The 16116-nt window shown below is 42.3% G+C and overlaps 1 protein-coding gene across 2 annotated transcripts in view; it reads left to right on the top strand.

Annotated features, from left to right (window-relative positions):
* Positions 1–5416: 5416 nt before the first annotated feature.
* Positions 5417–16116, top strand: part of rbfox1 (RNA binding fox-1 homolog 1) — a 402884-nt gene continuing 392184 nt past the window's right edge. The window contains exon 1 of one of the 2 annotated variants that reach the window (XM_029123363.2): positions 5417–5710. In XM_029123363.2, coding sequence (XP_028979196.1) covers positions 5666–5710 — 45 coding nt within the window. In that variant the 5' untranslated portion in view covers positions 5417–5665. Of the gene's footprint in view, positions 5711–5820; positions 5961–16116 lie in introns of those variants that run through there. The other variant, XM_029123366.2, reaches the window with a different exon arrangement.

Below are 16116 nucleotides of genomic sequence, written 5' to 3'. Positions count from 1 at the left end.
TAATTTCTCTGGTCCATGTTACAGTACGTGCTGTTACGCTGTCCAATCCTCTGACATTGCTGCTTGACTAGCACATCCAGGAAGACAGAACAGGATACACAGCTAGGAGACTAATCCTTACACATCCAGGAAGACAGAACAGGATACACAGCTGGGAGTCAGACTCATCCTTACACATCCAGGAAGACAGAACAGGATATACAGCTAGGAGTCAGACTCATCCTTACACATCCAGGAAGACAGAACAGGATACACAGCTGGGAGTCAGACTCATCCTTACACATCCAGGAAGACAGAACAGGATATACAGCTAGGAGTCAGACTCATCCTTACACATCCAGGAAGACAGAACAGGAAATACAGCTGGGAGTCAGACTCATCCTTACACATCCAGGAAGACAGAACAGGATACACAGCTGGGAGTCAGACTCATCCTTACACATCCAGGAAGACTGAACAGGATACACAGCTGGGAGTCAGACTCATCCTTACACATCCAGGAAGACTGAACAGGATACACAGCTAGGAGACTAATCCTTACACATCCAGGAAGACTGAACAGGATACACAGCTAGGAGACTAATCCTTACACATCCAGGAAGACAGAACAGGATACACAGCTGGGAGTCAGACTCATCCTTACACATCCAGGAAGACAGAACAGGATACACAGCTGGGAGTCAGACTCATCCTTACACATCCAGGAAGACAGAACAGGATATACAGCTAGGAGTCAGACTCATCCTTACACATCCAGGAAGACAGAACAGGATACACAGCTGGGAGTCAGACTCATCCTTACACATCCAGGAAGACAGAACAGGATATACAGCTAGGAGTCAGACTCATCCTTACACATCCAGGAAGACAGAACAGGAAATACAGCTGGGAGTCAGACTCATCCTTACACATCCAGGAAGACAGAACAGGATACACAGCTGGGAGTCAGACTCATCCTTACACATCCAGGAAGACTGAACAGGATACACAGCTGGGAGTCAGACTCATCCTTACACATCCAGGAAGACTGAACAGGATACACAGCTAGGAGACTAATCCTTACACATCCAGGAAGACTGAACAGGATACACAGCTAGGAGACTAATCCTTACACATCCAGGAAGACAGAACAGGATACACAGCTGGGAGTCAGACTCATCCTTACACATCCAGGAAGACAGAACAGGATACACAGCTGGGAGTCAGACTCATCCTTACACATCCAGGAAGACAGAACAGGATACACAGCTGGGAGTCAGACTCATCCTTACACATCCAGGAAGACAGAACAGGATACACAGCTGGGAGTCAGAATAATCCTTACACATCCAGGAAGACTGAACAGGATACACAGCTGGGAGTCAGACTCATCCTTACACATCCAGGAAGACTGAACAGGATACACAGCTAGGAGACTAATCCTTACACATCCAGGAAGACTGAACAGGATACACAGCTAGGAGACTAATCCTTACACATCCAGGAAGACTGAACAGGATACACAGCTGGGAGTCAGAATAATCCTTACACATCCAGGAAGACTGAACAGGATACACAGCTGGGAGTCAGAATAATCCTTACACATCCAGGAAGACTGAACAGGATACACAGCTGGGAGTCAGACTCATCCTTACACATCCAGGAAGACAGAACAGGATACACAGCTGGGAGTCAGACTCATCCTTACACATCCAGGAAGACTGAACAGGATACACAGCTGGGAGTCAGAATAATCCTTACACATCCAGGAAGACAGAACAGGATACACAGCTGGGAGTCAGAATAATCCTTACACATCCAGGAAGACAGAACAGGAAATACAGCTGGGAGTCAGAATAATCCTTACACATCCAGGAAGACTGAACAGGATACACAGCTGGGAGTCAGAATAATCCTTACACACCCAGGAAGACTGAACAGGATACACAGCTGGGAGTCAGAATAATCCTTACACATCCAGGAAGACTGAACAGGATACACAGCTGGGAGTCAGACTCATCCTTACACATCCAGGAAGACTGAACAGGATACACAGCTGGGAGTCAGACTCATCCTTACACATCCAGGAAGACAGAACAGGATACACAGCTGGGAGTCAGAATAATCCTTACACACCCAGGAAGACAGAACAGGATACACAGCTGGGAGTCAGAATAATCCTTACACACCCAGGAAGACAGAACAGCAAAGCTGCTTCAAATCAAGGTCAGTTATAAACTTGGTAAGGTCACATATAAGCCTGAGTGGTTGAAAAGAGGAATGCACTACATCTCTCAATAAGCCCAGAATACCAGATTATTAGAAGAGCCTGTTGCAACACGTCATCTTCTATAGCTACAGAACAACAGAGCATTTTGCTGTAGCTCTCCAAATTTCTCATCTACTACCTGCCTTGCCTGCTTGTTGCAAGATGCTCTTAACAGCTCAGTTGTACACATTGGTAACTTCAGAGGGTTAGGGTACCATCATAAATGTAGGGTACTGTACCTTCAGAGGGTTAGGGTACCATCATAAATGTAGGGTACTGTACCTTCAGAGGGTTAGGGGGCCATCAGAGGATTAGGGTAGCTTCAGAGGGTTAGGGGGTCATCAGAGGATTAGGGTAGCTTCAGAGGGTTAGGGGGTCATCAGAGGATTAGGGTAGCTTCAGAGGGTTAGGGGGTCATCAGAGGATTAGGGTAGCTTCAGAGGGTTAGGGGGTCATCAGAGGATTAGGGTAGCTTCAGAGGATTAGGGGGTCATCAGAGGATTAGGGTAGCTTCAGAGGGTTAGGGGGTCATCAGAGGATTAGGGTAGCTTCAGAGGGTTAGGGGGCCATCAGAGGATTAGGGTAGCTTCAGAGGGTTAGGGGGTCATCAGAGCTATGGTGGCAAACTGTCACTCCCCCGTTAAGACATTCCAGCTCGTGGCTCTGCCTCGTACAGTAAAGGCATTTCCTAAAGTCGGTTGGATAGTTTGTAAGCAGACATGGGTCTGAGCAATTAGTCAAATCAGTTTTGTCTGTCTCTCTCTCACACAGTTTGATTTGGTGATGTCATCACATGTACAGTGGGGAGTATTTGATACACTGCAGATTTTGCAGGTTTTTCCACTTACAAAGCATGTAGAAGTCTGTAATATTTATCATAGTTACTATTCAACTGTGAGTGATGGAATCTAAAAACAAAATCCAGAATATCACATTGTATGATTCTTAAGTAATTAATTTGCATTTTATTGCATGACATAAGTATTTGATACATCAAAAAAGCAAAACTTTATATTTGGTATAGAAACATTTGTTTGCAATTACAGAGATCATACGTTTCCTGTAGTTCTTGACCAGGTTTGCACACACTGCAGCAGGGATTTTGGCCCACTCCTCCATACAGACCTTCTCCAGATCCTTCAGGTTTCGGGGCTGTGGCTGGGCAATACGGACTTTCAGCTCCCTCCAAATATTTTCTATTGGGTTCAGGTCTGGAGACTGGCAAGGCCACTCCAGGACCTTGAGATGCTTCTTACGGAGCCACTCCTTAGTTGTCCTGGCTGTGTGTTTCAGGTCATTGTCATGCTTGAAGACCCAGCCACGACCCATCTTCAATGCTCTTACTGAGGGAAGGAGGTTGTTGGCCAAGATTTCGCGATACATGGCCCCATCCATCCTCCCCTCAATACGGTGCAGTCGTCCTGTCCCCTTTGCAGAAAAGCATCCCCAAAGAATGATGTTTCCACCTCCATGCTTCATGGTTGGGATGGTGTTCTTGGGGTTGTACTCATCCTTCTTCTTCCTCCAAACACGGCAAGTGGAGTTTAGACCAAAATGCTCTATTTTTGTCTCATCAGACCACATGACCTTCTCCCATTCCTCCTCTGGATCATCCATATGGTCATTGGCAAACTTCAGACGGGCCTGGACATGCGCTGGCTTGAGCAGGGGGACCTTGTGTGCGCTGCATGATTTTAATCCATGACGGTATAGTGTGTAACTAATGGTTTTCTTTGAGACTGTGGTCCCAGCTCTCTTCAGGTCATTGACCAGGTCCTACCGTGTAGTTCTGGGCTGATCCCTCACCTTCCTCATGATCGTTGATGACCCACGAGGTGAGCTCTTGCATGGAGCCCCAGACCGAGGGAGATTGACCGTCATCTTGAACTTCTTCCATTTTCTAATAATTACACCAAAAGTTGTTACCTTCTCTCCAAGCTGCTTGCCTATCTTCCTGTAGTCCATCCCAGCCTTGTGCAGGTCTACAATTATATCCCTGATGTCCTTACACAGCTCTCTGGTCTTAGCCATTGTGGAGAGGTTGGAGTCTGTTTGATTGAGTGTGTGGACAGGTGTCTTTTATACAGGTAACGAGTTCAAACAGGCTCAGTTAATACAGGTAATGAGTGGAGAACATGAGGGCTTCTTAAAGAAAAACTAACAGGTCTGTGAGAGCCGGAATTCGTACTGGTTGGTAGGTGATCAAATACTTATGTCATGCAATAAAATACCATTTAATGATTTCAAAATCATACAATGTGATTTTCTGGATTTTTGTTTTAGATTCCGTCTCTCACAGTTGAAGTGTACCTATGATATAATGACAGACCTCTACATGCTTTGTAAGTAGGAAAACCTGCAAAATCGGCAGTGTATCAAATACTTCCCACTGTTCTCCCCACTGTACGCTGCAATCACAAGTCTACCACATTATGATTCAAATGAATACTCAAGAGGGACGGCAGAGACTCAATATGCACGGGCCTACATTGGGTAGAGGTTACTGAATTACTAATTGTTCGTTCACCTTCACCCACTCTCTTTTTGTGCATTTTTCTATTTCATTTCAAATGGGCTTTATTGGCCTTAGAAACACATGATTACATTAGCACAGGTTAGCCTTCCATTAATTCTCTCTACACATCTCATGTTCATCTCATCTCTCTTATTCTTCCATTGGCTCTACCTCAATCTCTCTCACTTTGTCTCTCTGTCTTAAGCTGTCCTTCCCTCTACCTCAATCTCTTTCTCTTTTCGACCACCTCTCTCACTTTTCTCTGTCTCTCTCTTAATCTCTCTCCTCTCTTCCTACCGTTCTTCAGCTCTGTCTCTGTTTACCATGTTTCAAAAGGTAGACATTTCTACTAGCAGCGGCCGGAGGTTGACGGCACGCTGAAACAAACCGGCCAGTGGGGGGACAGGAGTGACAGTCATTTACATTGGCAGCACGCGGTTGCCCCTCACGCTGTGTCTCCATATACCGCTATCTCCCCCGCTCTCTTCACCTCCCACTCTCTCTCTGTAGCTCATTGTTTCTACTTGTCTCTCTCTCTTATTCCCTCTCTCTTCACCTCCCTCTCTCTTCACCTCCCTCTCTCTCTCTCTGTACCTCATTCATTCTACCTGTCCCTCTCCCTCACTCTATCTACCTCTCTTTTTCTACCTCTGCCTCTCAATTCCTCCCTTCCTTGCTCTCGCTCACTCTCTACCTTTATCTGTCTCTCCTTCACACTCTTTTTCTCACTCACGCTTTCTAAATCTATACTCTTTCTTCTCCACCTCTCTTTTTTTTCTCTAGGTCCATCTCTCTCTCACTGCTATCTTATTCCCGGTGCAATCCGCCGAGAAAGAAAGGCTAAGAGAAAAGCAAGCAGGAGGCACTTTTTACAGAATATTCGTGTCTCAGCCCTGACCACAATGAAACCCTGGCAGCTCGCTGGATTGGTGGGAAATGTCCTTCAGGTAGGAACACACAAACACACAGACTGAAGGGAGAGCAGGCGAGGGTATGAGTGCGCGAGGCTAGAGGAGAGGAATTTAAAACGTCAACGCGGACTGAAGGGAGAGCAGGCGAGGGTATGAGTGCGCGAGGCTAGAGGAGAGGAATTTAAAACGTCCTTATAGTGTGGCAGTGTGGCTGTTGTCACTGAGGACTGATACTTCCATCTCTCCTCTTCCTCCTCTCACTTCTACATTTCATTCATCACAAAAGGTATGTGTTTTATTTACATGCTGGTGTGTGTGTGTGTGTGAGGCAGTGGTGACTGGGAAGATGAGATACTTTGACAAGCTGCCCTCTCTCGATGTCCGTACAAAAGGTTAGACCTCATTCAAATGTTGTTCCTACTGTCACCCTGCTAATGCATGCTTTACCATCATCCGCCATCCATCTGTGGACCAAGCAACCTTTTCTTTGATAAATTGTGTTTTATCCAAAGTTGACACAGTGTCATATCTGAAATAACAGGGGATGGAGAGCCTTCCGGCAGAAAGAAACAAACACTGCGTAATATTGGTTTCATTCATTTCCCCTCATGCTCATCTGTGATTCACTTGCTTCTATTTTAATGACTGACACAAACTCGCCTGGCATGCCTGTGCAGCGTCGCCGCGGCTGAAGTTGAAGCTTGTCACGTTCCGTTGCATCACACATCCTCTTGGGAACGTTGCCACATTCCCGCTGGTTCCCAACCGATATTCGGGTGACACATCGTGCCTGTGAATTCGGACACACTTGTTTAGCTGCATTTACCCCAGTTGAACCACATCTAGTGTAACTGAGGAGTTAATTCAAAGAGAGCTGCTTATTCCCCAACCCCATATTTTAATTCACACAGTACTGACTGACAGTCAAATTACTGTAATTAATCTCACCTTCGCCCTCATTTGAGATGTTGGGTTATTAACTTGTAAGCCTACAGACTTGCTTCTCTCACAGAGCAGCTGCTGTACTGCAGATGACATGCTGTTTCCCCAGAGAGCCCGCTCAAGACAGATTGAAAGCGATTTAGGATGGAGTGGAGGCCACTGAAAGCTGTGCTCATTCAAGTTATCTATAAGACTGTCGATCTTTAAAACAAATATCCCATCAACTGGCTATTAAGCATTTGGTTTGAATGGAAGCGTAGCTTATAGCATCCATGTGAAAGTTGCTTTGGTGACTCTAGAGCAAATGGTTTGTGATTTACTATTTGCAAAAATGATTTAAAGCAGATTATTGTCAATATATTTAAAGTACATTTTAATCATTCAGCAGATGCTCGTATCCTGAGATGATTACAGTAGTGACTGCATACATTTAAGTTACAAGTGGAAGGAGAGGGGATGATTAGATGGTAAGAGTGCAATGTACAATTATGGGTAACTGAATAAAAATTATTTCCTTGGGCAAAATGTTCCAGAAGTCTCTCTGAACACAGTATATGGCTATTTAGTGTTACCTGCGTACCTGATTACGTAGATACATTGAAATCTGGTTGCATAGCTACCTGGTCACTTATTACACAGTAACCTGGTTACAATATTATGTGGTTACCTGGTTACAAAATGGTTGCCTAGTTATATTATTACCTGGTTAGGTTATTACATGGTTACATTATTATATAGTTGCATTAATATCATGTTACATTAAGATTGAATATACACATTGGGTGATTACAGTAGGTGGGATTATACAGTAGGTGGGATTACACAGTAAGTGGTTGTTTACAGTAGGTGGGTGTTTACAGTAGGTGGGTATTTACAGTAGGCAGGTTTATAGAGTAGTTGGGAATATACAACATGTGGGTGTTTACTGAATGTGAGATTATATACTGTTTTTCTTTTTACAGTAGTGGGGAATTTACAGTAGAGGATAGTTTACAGTAGGTGGGTGAAACAGTAGGTGGTTGTGTACAGTAGGTGGGTGATTACATTAGTTGTGTGCTTGCAGTAGATGGGTGTTTACAGTAGGTGGGTGTATAGAGTAGGTGGGATTATACAATAGATGGGTGTTTACAGTAGGTGGGTGTTAACAGTAGGTTGTTGTTTACAGTAAGTGGGTGTATACAGTAGGTGGTTGTTTACTTTTGGTGGGTGTTTAAGCAAGCAAGTAAGCATGTAGAAGCCTGTAATTTTTATCATAGGTATTCTTCAACTGTGAGTGACTGAATCTAAAATAAAAATCCAGAAAAACAAATGTTTTAATAATTAATTTGATTTTATTGCACGAGTAGAAAGGAAAAGAGTAGAAGGGAATAGGAGAAAGAAGAGGGAGACTTATCTACTTCTGGGAAATGGTTTGGGTTAGATATTGTATGATATTCATTAACTTTAATTGCCATCTGTAACAACTGGATATAGCAACCAAAGACAAACATGGCTAAGTAACTAATGTTAATTAGCACACTATTACAACTGTCAAAGTAATATGCAAAATACATTTGTAATCACTTTTTACCATCAACTACCTGGCTCTCAATGCTAAGAAAACCAAGGAACTTATTGTGGATTACAGGACGTCACTTATAGATAGGCTGGAAAATTGGGTAGGACTCTCTGGGACAGTCCTTGATTGGTTCGGATCTCAGATCCTAGATGGCCGGAGTTTCTTTGTCACCATTGGTAATAATGAATGGTGGCATGTGGAGTTCCACAGGGATCAGTTCTCGGACCGCTTCTGTTCAATCTCTATATGCTACCGCTGGGCCAAATTCTACAGAACAACAACATTAACTACCACAGCTATGCCGTTGATACTCAAATATATATGGCAAACCATATAGCAACAGCTCAATAGACTCTCTGTGCCACTGTATAGAGCACATAAATACCTGGATGAACCAAAATTGTCTACAAATAACCCAAGATTAAAATGAGATTATTGTGTTTGGCAACAAAAATAAAAGAACAAGTATTAGTAAAGAGCTGGATTCTCGGGCCCTTAAAACCAGGGATCAAGTGCGTAATCTTGGTGTTTTGATTGACTCAGACCTCACATTTAATAGTCATATCAAAGCGGTCACCAAAACAGCAAACTATCATCTAAAGAATATAGCCAGAATCAAATGCTTGGTGTCCCAATTCTAGCTGCTGCTAGAATGTTAACCAGGACTAAGAGAACAGAGCACATCACTCCGGTTCTTAAATCTTTGCATTGGCTTCCAGTCAATTACAGAATAGATTTCAAAGTGGTGCTTTTAGTTTATAAATCTCTGAATGGTTTAGGACCCGAATGTTTGCAGAATATAAACCGAGTAGGGTTTTTAGATCCATGAACACAGGTCAGCTAGTAGAGCCCAGAGTCCAAACTAAACATGGAGAAGCTGCGTTTAGCACTTATGCTGTACAAAACTATAATAAACTACCAGAAGATCTTAGACGTGCCCCAAACGTATCAATTTTTAAATCCAGGTTAAAAACACTTCTCTTCTCATGTGCCTATGACTGAGCACTTAAATTTAACCACACTGTTTAGCCTTATATTATAAAATATAAGAAAATATACAAATTCTTATTGTATTTTTTTATAATTATGATGTATTCATTTGCTTTGATGTTTTCATTTGAGTATTTGTTTTTATATGTTATTTTTCTCATATATTTTTCATTGTAAAGCACATTGAATTACTTCGATTTTGCAGGTTTTCCTACTTACAAAGCTTGTAGAGGTCTGTAATTTTATCATAGGTACACTTCAACTGTGAGAGACGGAATCTAAAACAAAAATCCAGAAAATCACATTGTATGATTTTTAAATCATTAATTTGCATTTTATTGCATGACATAAGTATTTGATCACCTACCAACCAGTACGAATTCCGACTCTCACAGACCTGTTAGTTTTTCTTTAAGAAGCCCTCCTGTTCTCCACTCATTACCTGTATTAACTGCACCTGTTTGAACTTGTTACCTGTATAAAAGACATCTGTCCACAAACTCAAACAAACAGACTCCAACCTCTCCACAATGGCCAAGACCAGAGAGCTGTGTAAGGACATCAGGGATAAAATTGTAGACCGGCACAAGGCTGGGATGGGCTACATGACAATAGGCAAGCAGCTTGGAGAGAAGGTAACAAAATCCCTGCTGCAGTGTGTGCAAACCTGGTCAAGAACTACAGGAAACGTATGATCTCTGTTATTGCAAACAAATGTTTCTGTACCAAATATTAAGTTCTGCTATTCTGATGTATCAAATACTTATGTCATGCAATAAAATGCAAATGAATTACTTAAAAATCATACAATGTGATTTTCTGGATTTTTATTTTAGATTCCGTCACTCACATTTGAAGAGTACCTATGATAAATATTACAGACTTCTACATGCTTTGTATGTTGGAAAACCTGCAAAATCGTCAGTGTATCAAATACTTGTTCTCCCCACTGTGCATTGCATTACATTCAAACAGCTGCAAACACTGGTTGATGTGTTAAAGTACATCAGCTAATCGCTAGCTAACAAAGTTTGACCTGTATTTCAATGCAGCGAAAATGAAGATTGGTGAGGTTATGTGTCTCATTGTATTGAGCGGTAGAACTAAAGAAATGTCTAACATATCCTTTGTTTGAACTAGTTACTTAAAGTCAGTCACCTACAAGAGCATCCTCAGATTCCCACACACGCAGTATAGTTATGTAGTAACTACATGACGTGCCACTGCTGAGGACTGGATCAAACCATTGTGAGGCAAAGGGCAGTGGGTCGCAATCATTTGAAACTTAAAAAATGCGCTATTAAGTGTCTATAAGTGCTTTCATTGCATGTTATAATTTTTTGGGGAATTACATAGTTATTTTTACAGTGAAATATTGGGGAGGGACAAATCATAGTTTTCCCAAGATGGCAAATCTGTCCGAAAGACAAATGGCAAATGTAAATGAACATCAGGTCTCCGAGTTACTCACCTTCATTTATCTTTGGTTGATAAATAAGCATAGTGGCGCTCACAAACGGGTAACGTAAACTCTAGAAGGTTTTTACACAATGATTTTGACCGATTTTGACCGATTGTGAATCGTGAAATGCTAAGATGCTCTACAGTAGTCGCCAATATCATGCGTTTTTGCGTCAGACGCATTATGCATTTTTGTTTAGAAAAATATCACAGGGTGATATTCAAACAATTATAACGATGAAATAAAGTTACAAACACTGTTTGAGCTAAATGTGAGTGAATAAAAGCGCCGTCTGACCAGCCAATTTTTTCATCACTCGTACCTAAACGTTCTAATGGTGTGTTCTAAACAATACGTTCTAATCACACCAGTGTGATCGTACGCTTCAGGGACCATTCTAGGCTGAACACACTGGTGTGATCGTACGCATCAAAGTGTTAATGGTTAACATTAGCATAGAGAGTCTATAGGAAGTCCATGGGGAGTCCATAAGGAGCCCAGAGGCTGTCCATGGGGATCCCATGAGGAGTCCATGGGGAGTCCATGAGGAGTAAATGGGGAGTCTATGGGGAATCAATGAGGAGTCAATGGGGAGTCCATGGAGAGTCCATGGTAGTTTCAGGTTTTCCTAGGTTTATTTGTCAAATGCACAGAGCACAGAGTCATTCTGCCCAATGAAATTCTTGTGACAATGCACCTGACAAATATGTAGTGAGAGTTAAGAAGAAGAATGTATAAGCCAGTTAAAAAAGAGTACTGTAAACTAGCAGCAATATTGGTAGTAGTATTGAATATTATAGATATGGCAAGTATGGCAGTAATATACATACAAATTTAAACTAACATACATTTATGTAGGAGTAGGATGGGGAGTATGAACAGTATGGTAGAAGTATTGAGTATTATAGATACATATGAGTGTAATATGCTTATGAGTGATACATGCAAAGGATTATTCTAATGCCCATTAAAAGATGATCATGGATCAGTGTTGCTGGTTGAATCATTGTGATCATGGATCAGTGTTGCTGGTTGAATCAGTATGATCATGGATCAGTGTTGCTAGTTGAATCAGTATAATCATGGATCAGTGTTGCTAGGTGAATCAGTATGATCATGGATCAGTGTTGCTGGTTGAATCAGTTTGATCATGGATCAGTGTTTCTAGTTGAATCAGTATGATCATGGATCAGTGTTGCTGGTTGAATCAGTATGATCATGGATCAGTGTTACTGGTTGAATCAGTATGATCATGGATCAGTGTTACTGGTTGAATCAGTATGATCATGGATCAGTGTTTCTGGTTGAGTCAGTATGATCATGGATCAGTGTTTCTGGTTGAGTCAGTATGATCATGGATCAATGTTACTGGTTGAATCAGTATGATCATGGATCAGTGATTGTGTGTGATCAGTATGATCATGGATGAGTGTTGTTGGTTTATGAGGGGAGTCTATTGAGAGTCCATGGGGAGTCCATGGGGAATCTACTTTTTGAAGATCTGTTCAAGTTGTGGTTTATGATATAATAAATGGAGCTGAAGTTGAGAAACAAAGTTTAGCTGGTTCATGGTTAAATGGTTATGATCATAAAAAGACCTAGATAACAGAGTGATTTATTTAATAATAAAAATCTATTTACTTCAGGGTGTGTCAGTGTGGACCGCACATAACAGCTTTACTTACTCAAACATCTTCTGAGTGCATAAAGAAATGTGATAGCACCGCTTCCTCCCCATTTTGATTGGATGTTCACCTGAATCAATCACATTTCTTTCTGCCCAAGATGTTCGACTAATGTTAGCTGGTATGTGCATCTGGCCCCTCTGGGCAGGATTAAGTTCCACTGACCAGCAGAGTTAACATTTGACTAAGGTTAAAATAATGTTTTGAATTGCTCTGTGGTGATCTGATGCTCCTGGAAGTGCTAAAGAATGTTGGCCCATACCAAAAATCCAGAACAAGACAAAAAAGAGACATGGCCATACCCTTTCATGTGTGATTTTGTTTTTTGTGGGAAAGAGCACATTGTAGTCAAGTTACAAAGAACTACACGCAGCACAGAGAATCAGAGAACAGGCTGCCCATAGAGGGGGACTGGCAGTGAAGGTCAGACACGACCTGTGTCTTTAGAGACCTCAAACTCTGTTGGCTTTGATGCTTTCCATGGGGATGCAGATTTATGCAGGCAGAAGAGGAAGTTGACACAGGAGATTATGGCTCATGGTCGAATAGGGGATGTTGATGGTCTGAATCCTCTTATTTCTGACCCAATGACAGAATTTATTTTTCACATAAATTACAACTTGTTTATCAGTGGCAGTGACTGTGAACACAAAGAAAGATTCCACAATATGCTTTCCTTCATCTTATTTAATCCTACATCACACATAGCAGCATCAACTGCATGTATAATATTATGCTAACATTATTTCCATAAATCAGCAAAGGGTTGTTTCATTGCAAGCAAAGGGGTTTTGTTTAACATCAAATAACAGAATAATAACATAAAATTCAATATTGATGTATAGCATTGAAGTGAGTCGTCGAGGAAGACTGATTTTCTTGGATGTTCTTGGTGACTCTAATGGGCTTGGACTCAGCTGTGTGTTCTGGCAAATGACACAAGGCTGTTAGGTGGGTGTAGTTCGCAGGTCCACAAAGACACAAGTATTTGCTTCCAAATACACTGTGGACACAACAGTTCAGTGGCAGCAGGTGCTTTGACAGCAGATACAGAGTTCTTTCTCACCTTTCTCAACCATTAGACATTCGAATTGGGACAACGTGTCATCTGAGTGACTTTGACAGCAGATCTCAACCATTAGACATTCGAATTGGGACAACGTGTCATCTGAGTGACTTTGACAGCAGATCTCAACCATTAGACATTCGAATTGGGACAACGTGTCATCTGAGTGACTTTGACAGCAGATCTCAACCATTAGACATTCGAATTGGGACAACGTGTCATCTGAGTGACTTTGACCGTTGTAGAATGGCTGGTGCCAGACGTGGGGGTTCTCAGAAACAGCTGACATCCTGGGATTATCATCGAATACAGGCTAGAGTTTAAAGACAACGGCGCAATAAACAACAAACATTCAGTAAGTGTCAATTCTGTGGGTGGTAACACCTTGGTAATCAGAGAGAACAGAGGAAAATGGCCGAATTCGTTCCTGCTGACCGAAAGGCCACAGATATTGAACAGTGGTCTACAGAAGGGCTTCTCTGAATGCAAAACACCACGAACCTTGAAGTGGATGGGTTACAGTAGCAGGAGACCTCCCCGGGTTCCACTCCTGTCAGCTAAGAACAGGAAGATGAGGCTACTATAAGCACCAACAATGGACAACTGAAGATTGGAAAAAAACTTTGCCTGGTCTGACGAATCTCGAGTTCTGCTATGACATACAGATGGTAGGGTCCCAACTTGGTAGACCAAGCGCATCTCGTAATGGTTCAACCAACATGACAGTGACTATAGCCTATTCCAATGGTCTGCCAAGTCCCGAGATCTCAATCCAATTGAGCACCTTCGCCATGAGGTAAAACAGGAAGTCTACAACATGAATGGAAGCAAAATCTGCTGTGACTGCATGATGCTATTGAATCAGCATTGACCAAAATACAGACCAGTGAGAGGAGAGGAAGTGTAGATTCTAGAGCACCCCAAATATTCTAACACACCAGAGGGAGGAGAGGAGATGTAGATTCTAGAGCACCCCAAATATTCTAACACACCAGAGGGAGGAGAGGAGATGTAGATTCTAGAGCACCCCAGGCATTCTAAAACACCAGAGGGAGGAGAGGAGATGTAGATTCTAGAGCACCCCAGGCATTCTAACACACCAGAGGGAGGAAAGGAGATGTAAATTCTAGAGCACCCCAGGCATTCTAAAACACCAGAGGGAGGAGAGGAGATGTAGATTCTAGAGCACCAGAGACATAATTTCTTTCTCATGATGCGCAGACTTAGCTCCTTAGCTCCTCCTAGCTGTGATTTCACTAATGATGATAGTACATGAAGAATATACAATAGAGATAATAAAGATGAACTGGGCTGAATAGTGAATAACTGATGTTATATCTTATGTTATGTTATAACTGATGCTTATCAGGAGAGGAGAGCAGAGGTGTGGGTGAAGGGGAGATGCCATGACAACAGTTTGGCTCTAATGTCAAGAAGTTAATAATACCCCCTCTCCCTGTCTCCCCCTCTCCCTGTCTCCCCCTCTCTCTGTCTCCCCCTCTCTCTGTCTCCCTCTCTCTCCCTCTCTCAGTCTTCCTCTCTTCCTGTCTCTGTCTCCCTTTCTCTGTCTTCCTGTCTCGGTCTCCTCTCTCTCCGTCTCTCTCTCTCTGTCTCCCTCTCTCAGTCTTCCTCTCTCCCTGTCTCCCCCTCTCTCTGTCTTCCTCTCTCTGTCTTCCTCTCTCGGTCTCTGTTTCTCTTTTCCGGTTCCCATTATTAATAATATCTCACTATGATAAAATCAACATGAACAGAATCTCATCCCTTTTCCTCCACACCTCCCCTCCCCTTCCTTTCCCCACCCCCTCTCCTCACCCCTCTCCTCACCCCTCTCCTCACCCCTCTTCTCTCCTTCTCTCCTCTGCGGAGTTAGGCCTAGAGCTCTGCCTGCTCTGCTTCCATATTTCAGGTAGTGTGGAGGATATTTATTTTTTCCCTGTGCCAGTGAGTGATTAAACATGTGTTTGTTTCCATGGAGACGTACACAGACAGAAACAGCAGCTGAGGCTCCAGAAGACCTTCACTACACATTGATGACATCTGCTTGTGTCTGTGTCTCTGTCTGTGTCCGTCTGTGTGTGTTGGTAAACACTGATTCCTGGCCATCGTGAAAAGCTGTCTATACTTTTGATGCAATTCTTTGGAGAACGGCGGGCAGAATAAAACAACCTCTCCATTGTGTTTAGCAGTGATCAGTGAAGGGAAAGGAGTCCTCTGACTACACACTACGGAAGGCTCTGTGAGTGTGTGTGTGTACAGGTGTGTGTGTATGTTTGTGTGTTGAGACCTTGGGACTAGAATGTACGTTTTTATTGACGTTTTACCTGGGTTTACTTTTACTTTGATTGAGCTTTTTTGTTTTTTGTTTAAAGTTTACTGATTTAATTATGTAATTTATCTTCTTTTTTTGTTGTCAAATCTAACGGGATAGAAACAGAGGTGATGTCTGCATTCGGCTTATCTATGGATTAATCAGTGAATTCAGACAAGAATACAGCACTGAAATGTGACACTTCATAATTGTGAATGATAAATTTGACATAAGATGAATCTGTGAGAAATGTCTTCAGAACATACAGCTAGGATCCAATCCCTGATATAATTCTGAAATATCTCATGCTATACATAAAAGAAATGTAGCATGGGCAAATGCTAAAAAGCCAACTTCTAGCTTGGACTGGCAGACCTTTAAGACATTGAGAAATCAATGTATGAAACCCATTAGAAAGGCAAAAGTAGACT

This window comes from Esox lucius, chromosome 11 (assembly GCF_011004845.1).
Source record: "Esox lucius isolate fEsoLuc1 chromosome 11, fEsoLuc1.pri, whole genome shotgun sequence".
Taxonomy (NCBI): Eukaryota; Metazoa; Chordata; class Actinopteri; order Esociformes; family Esocidae; genus Esox; species Esox lucius.
This window is presented reverse-complemented; position numbering and strand designations above follow the sequence as displayed.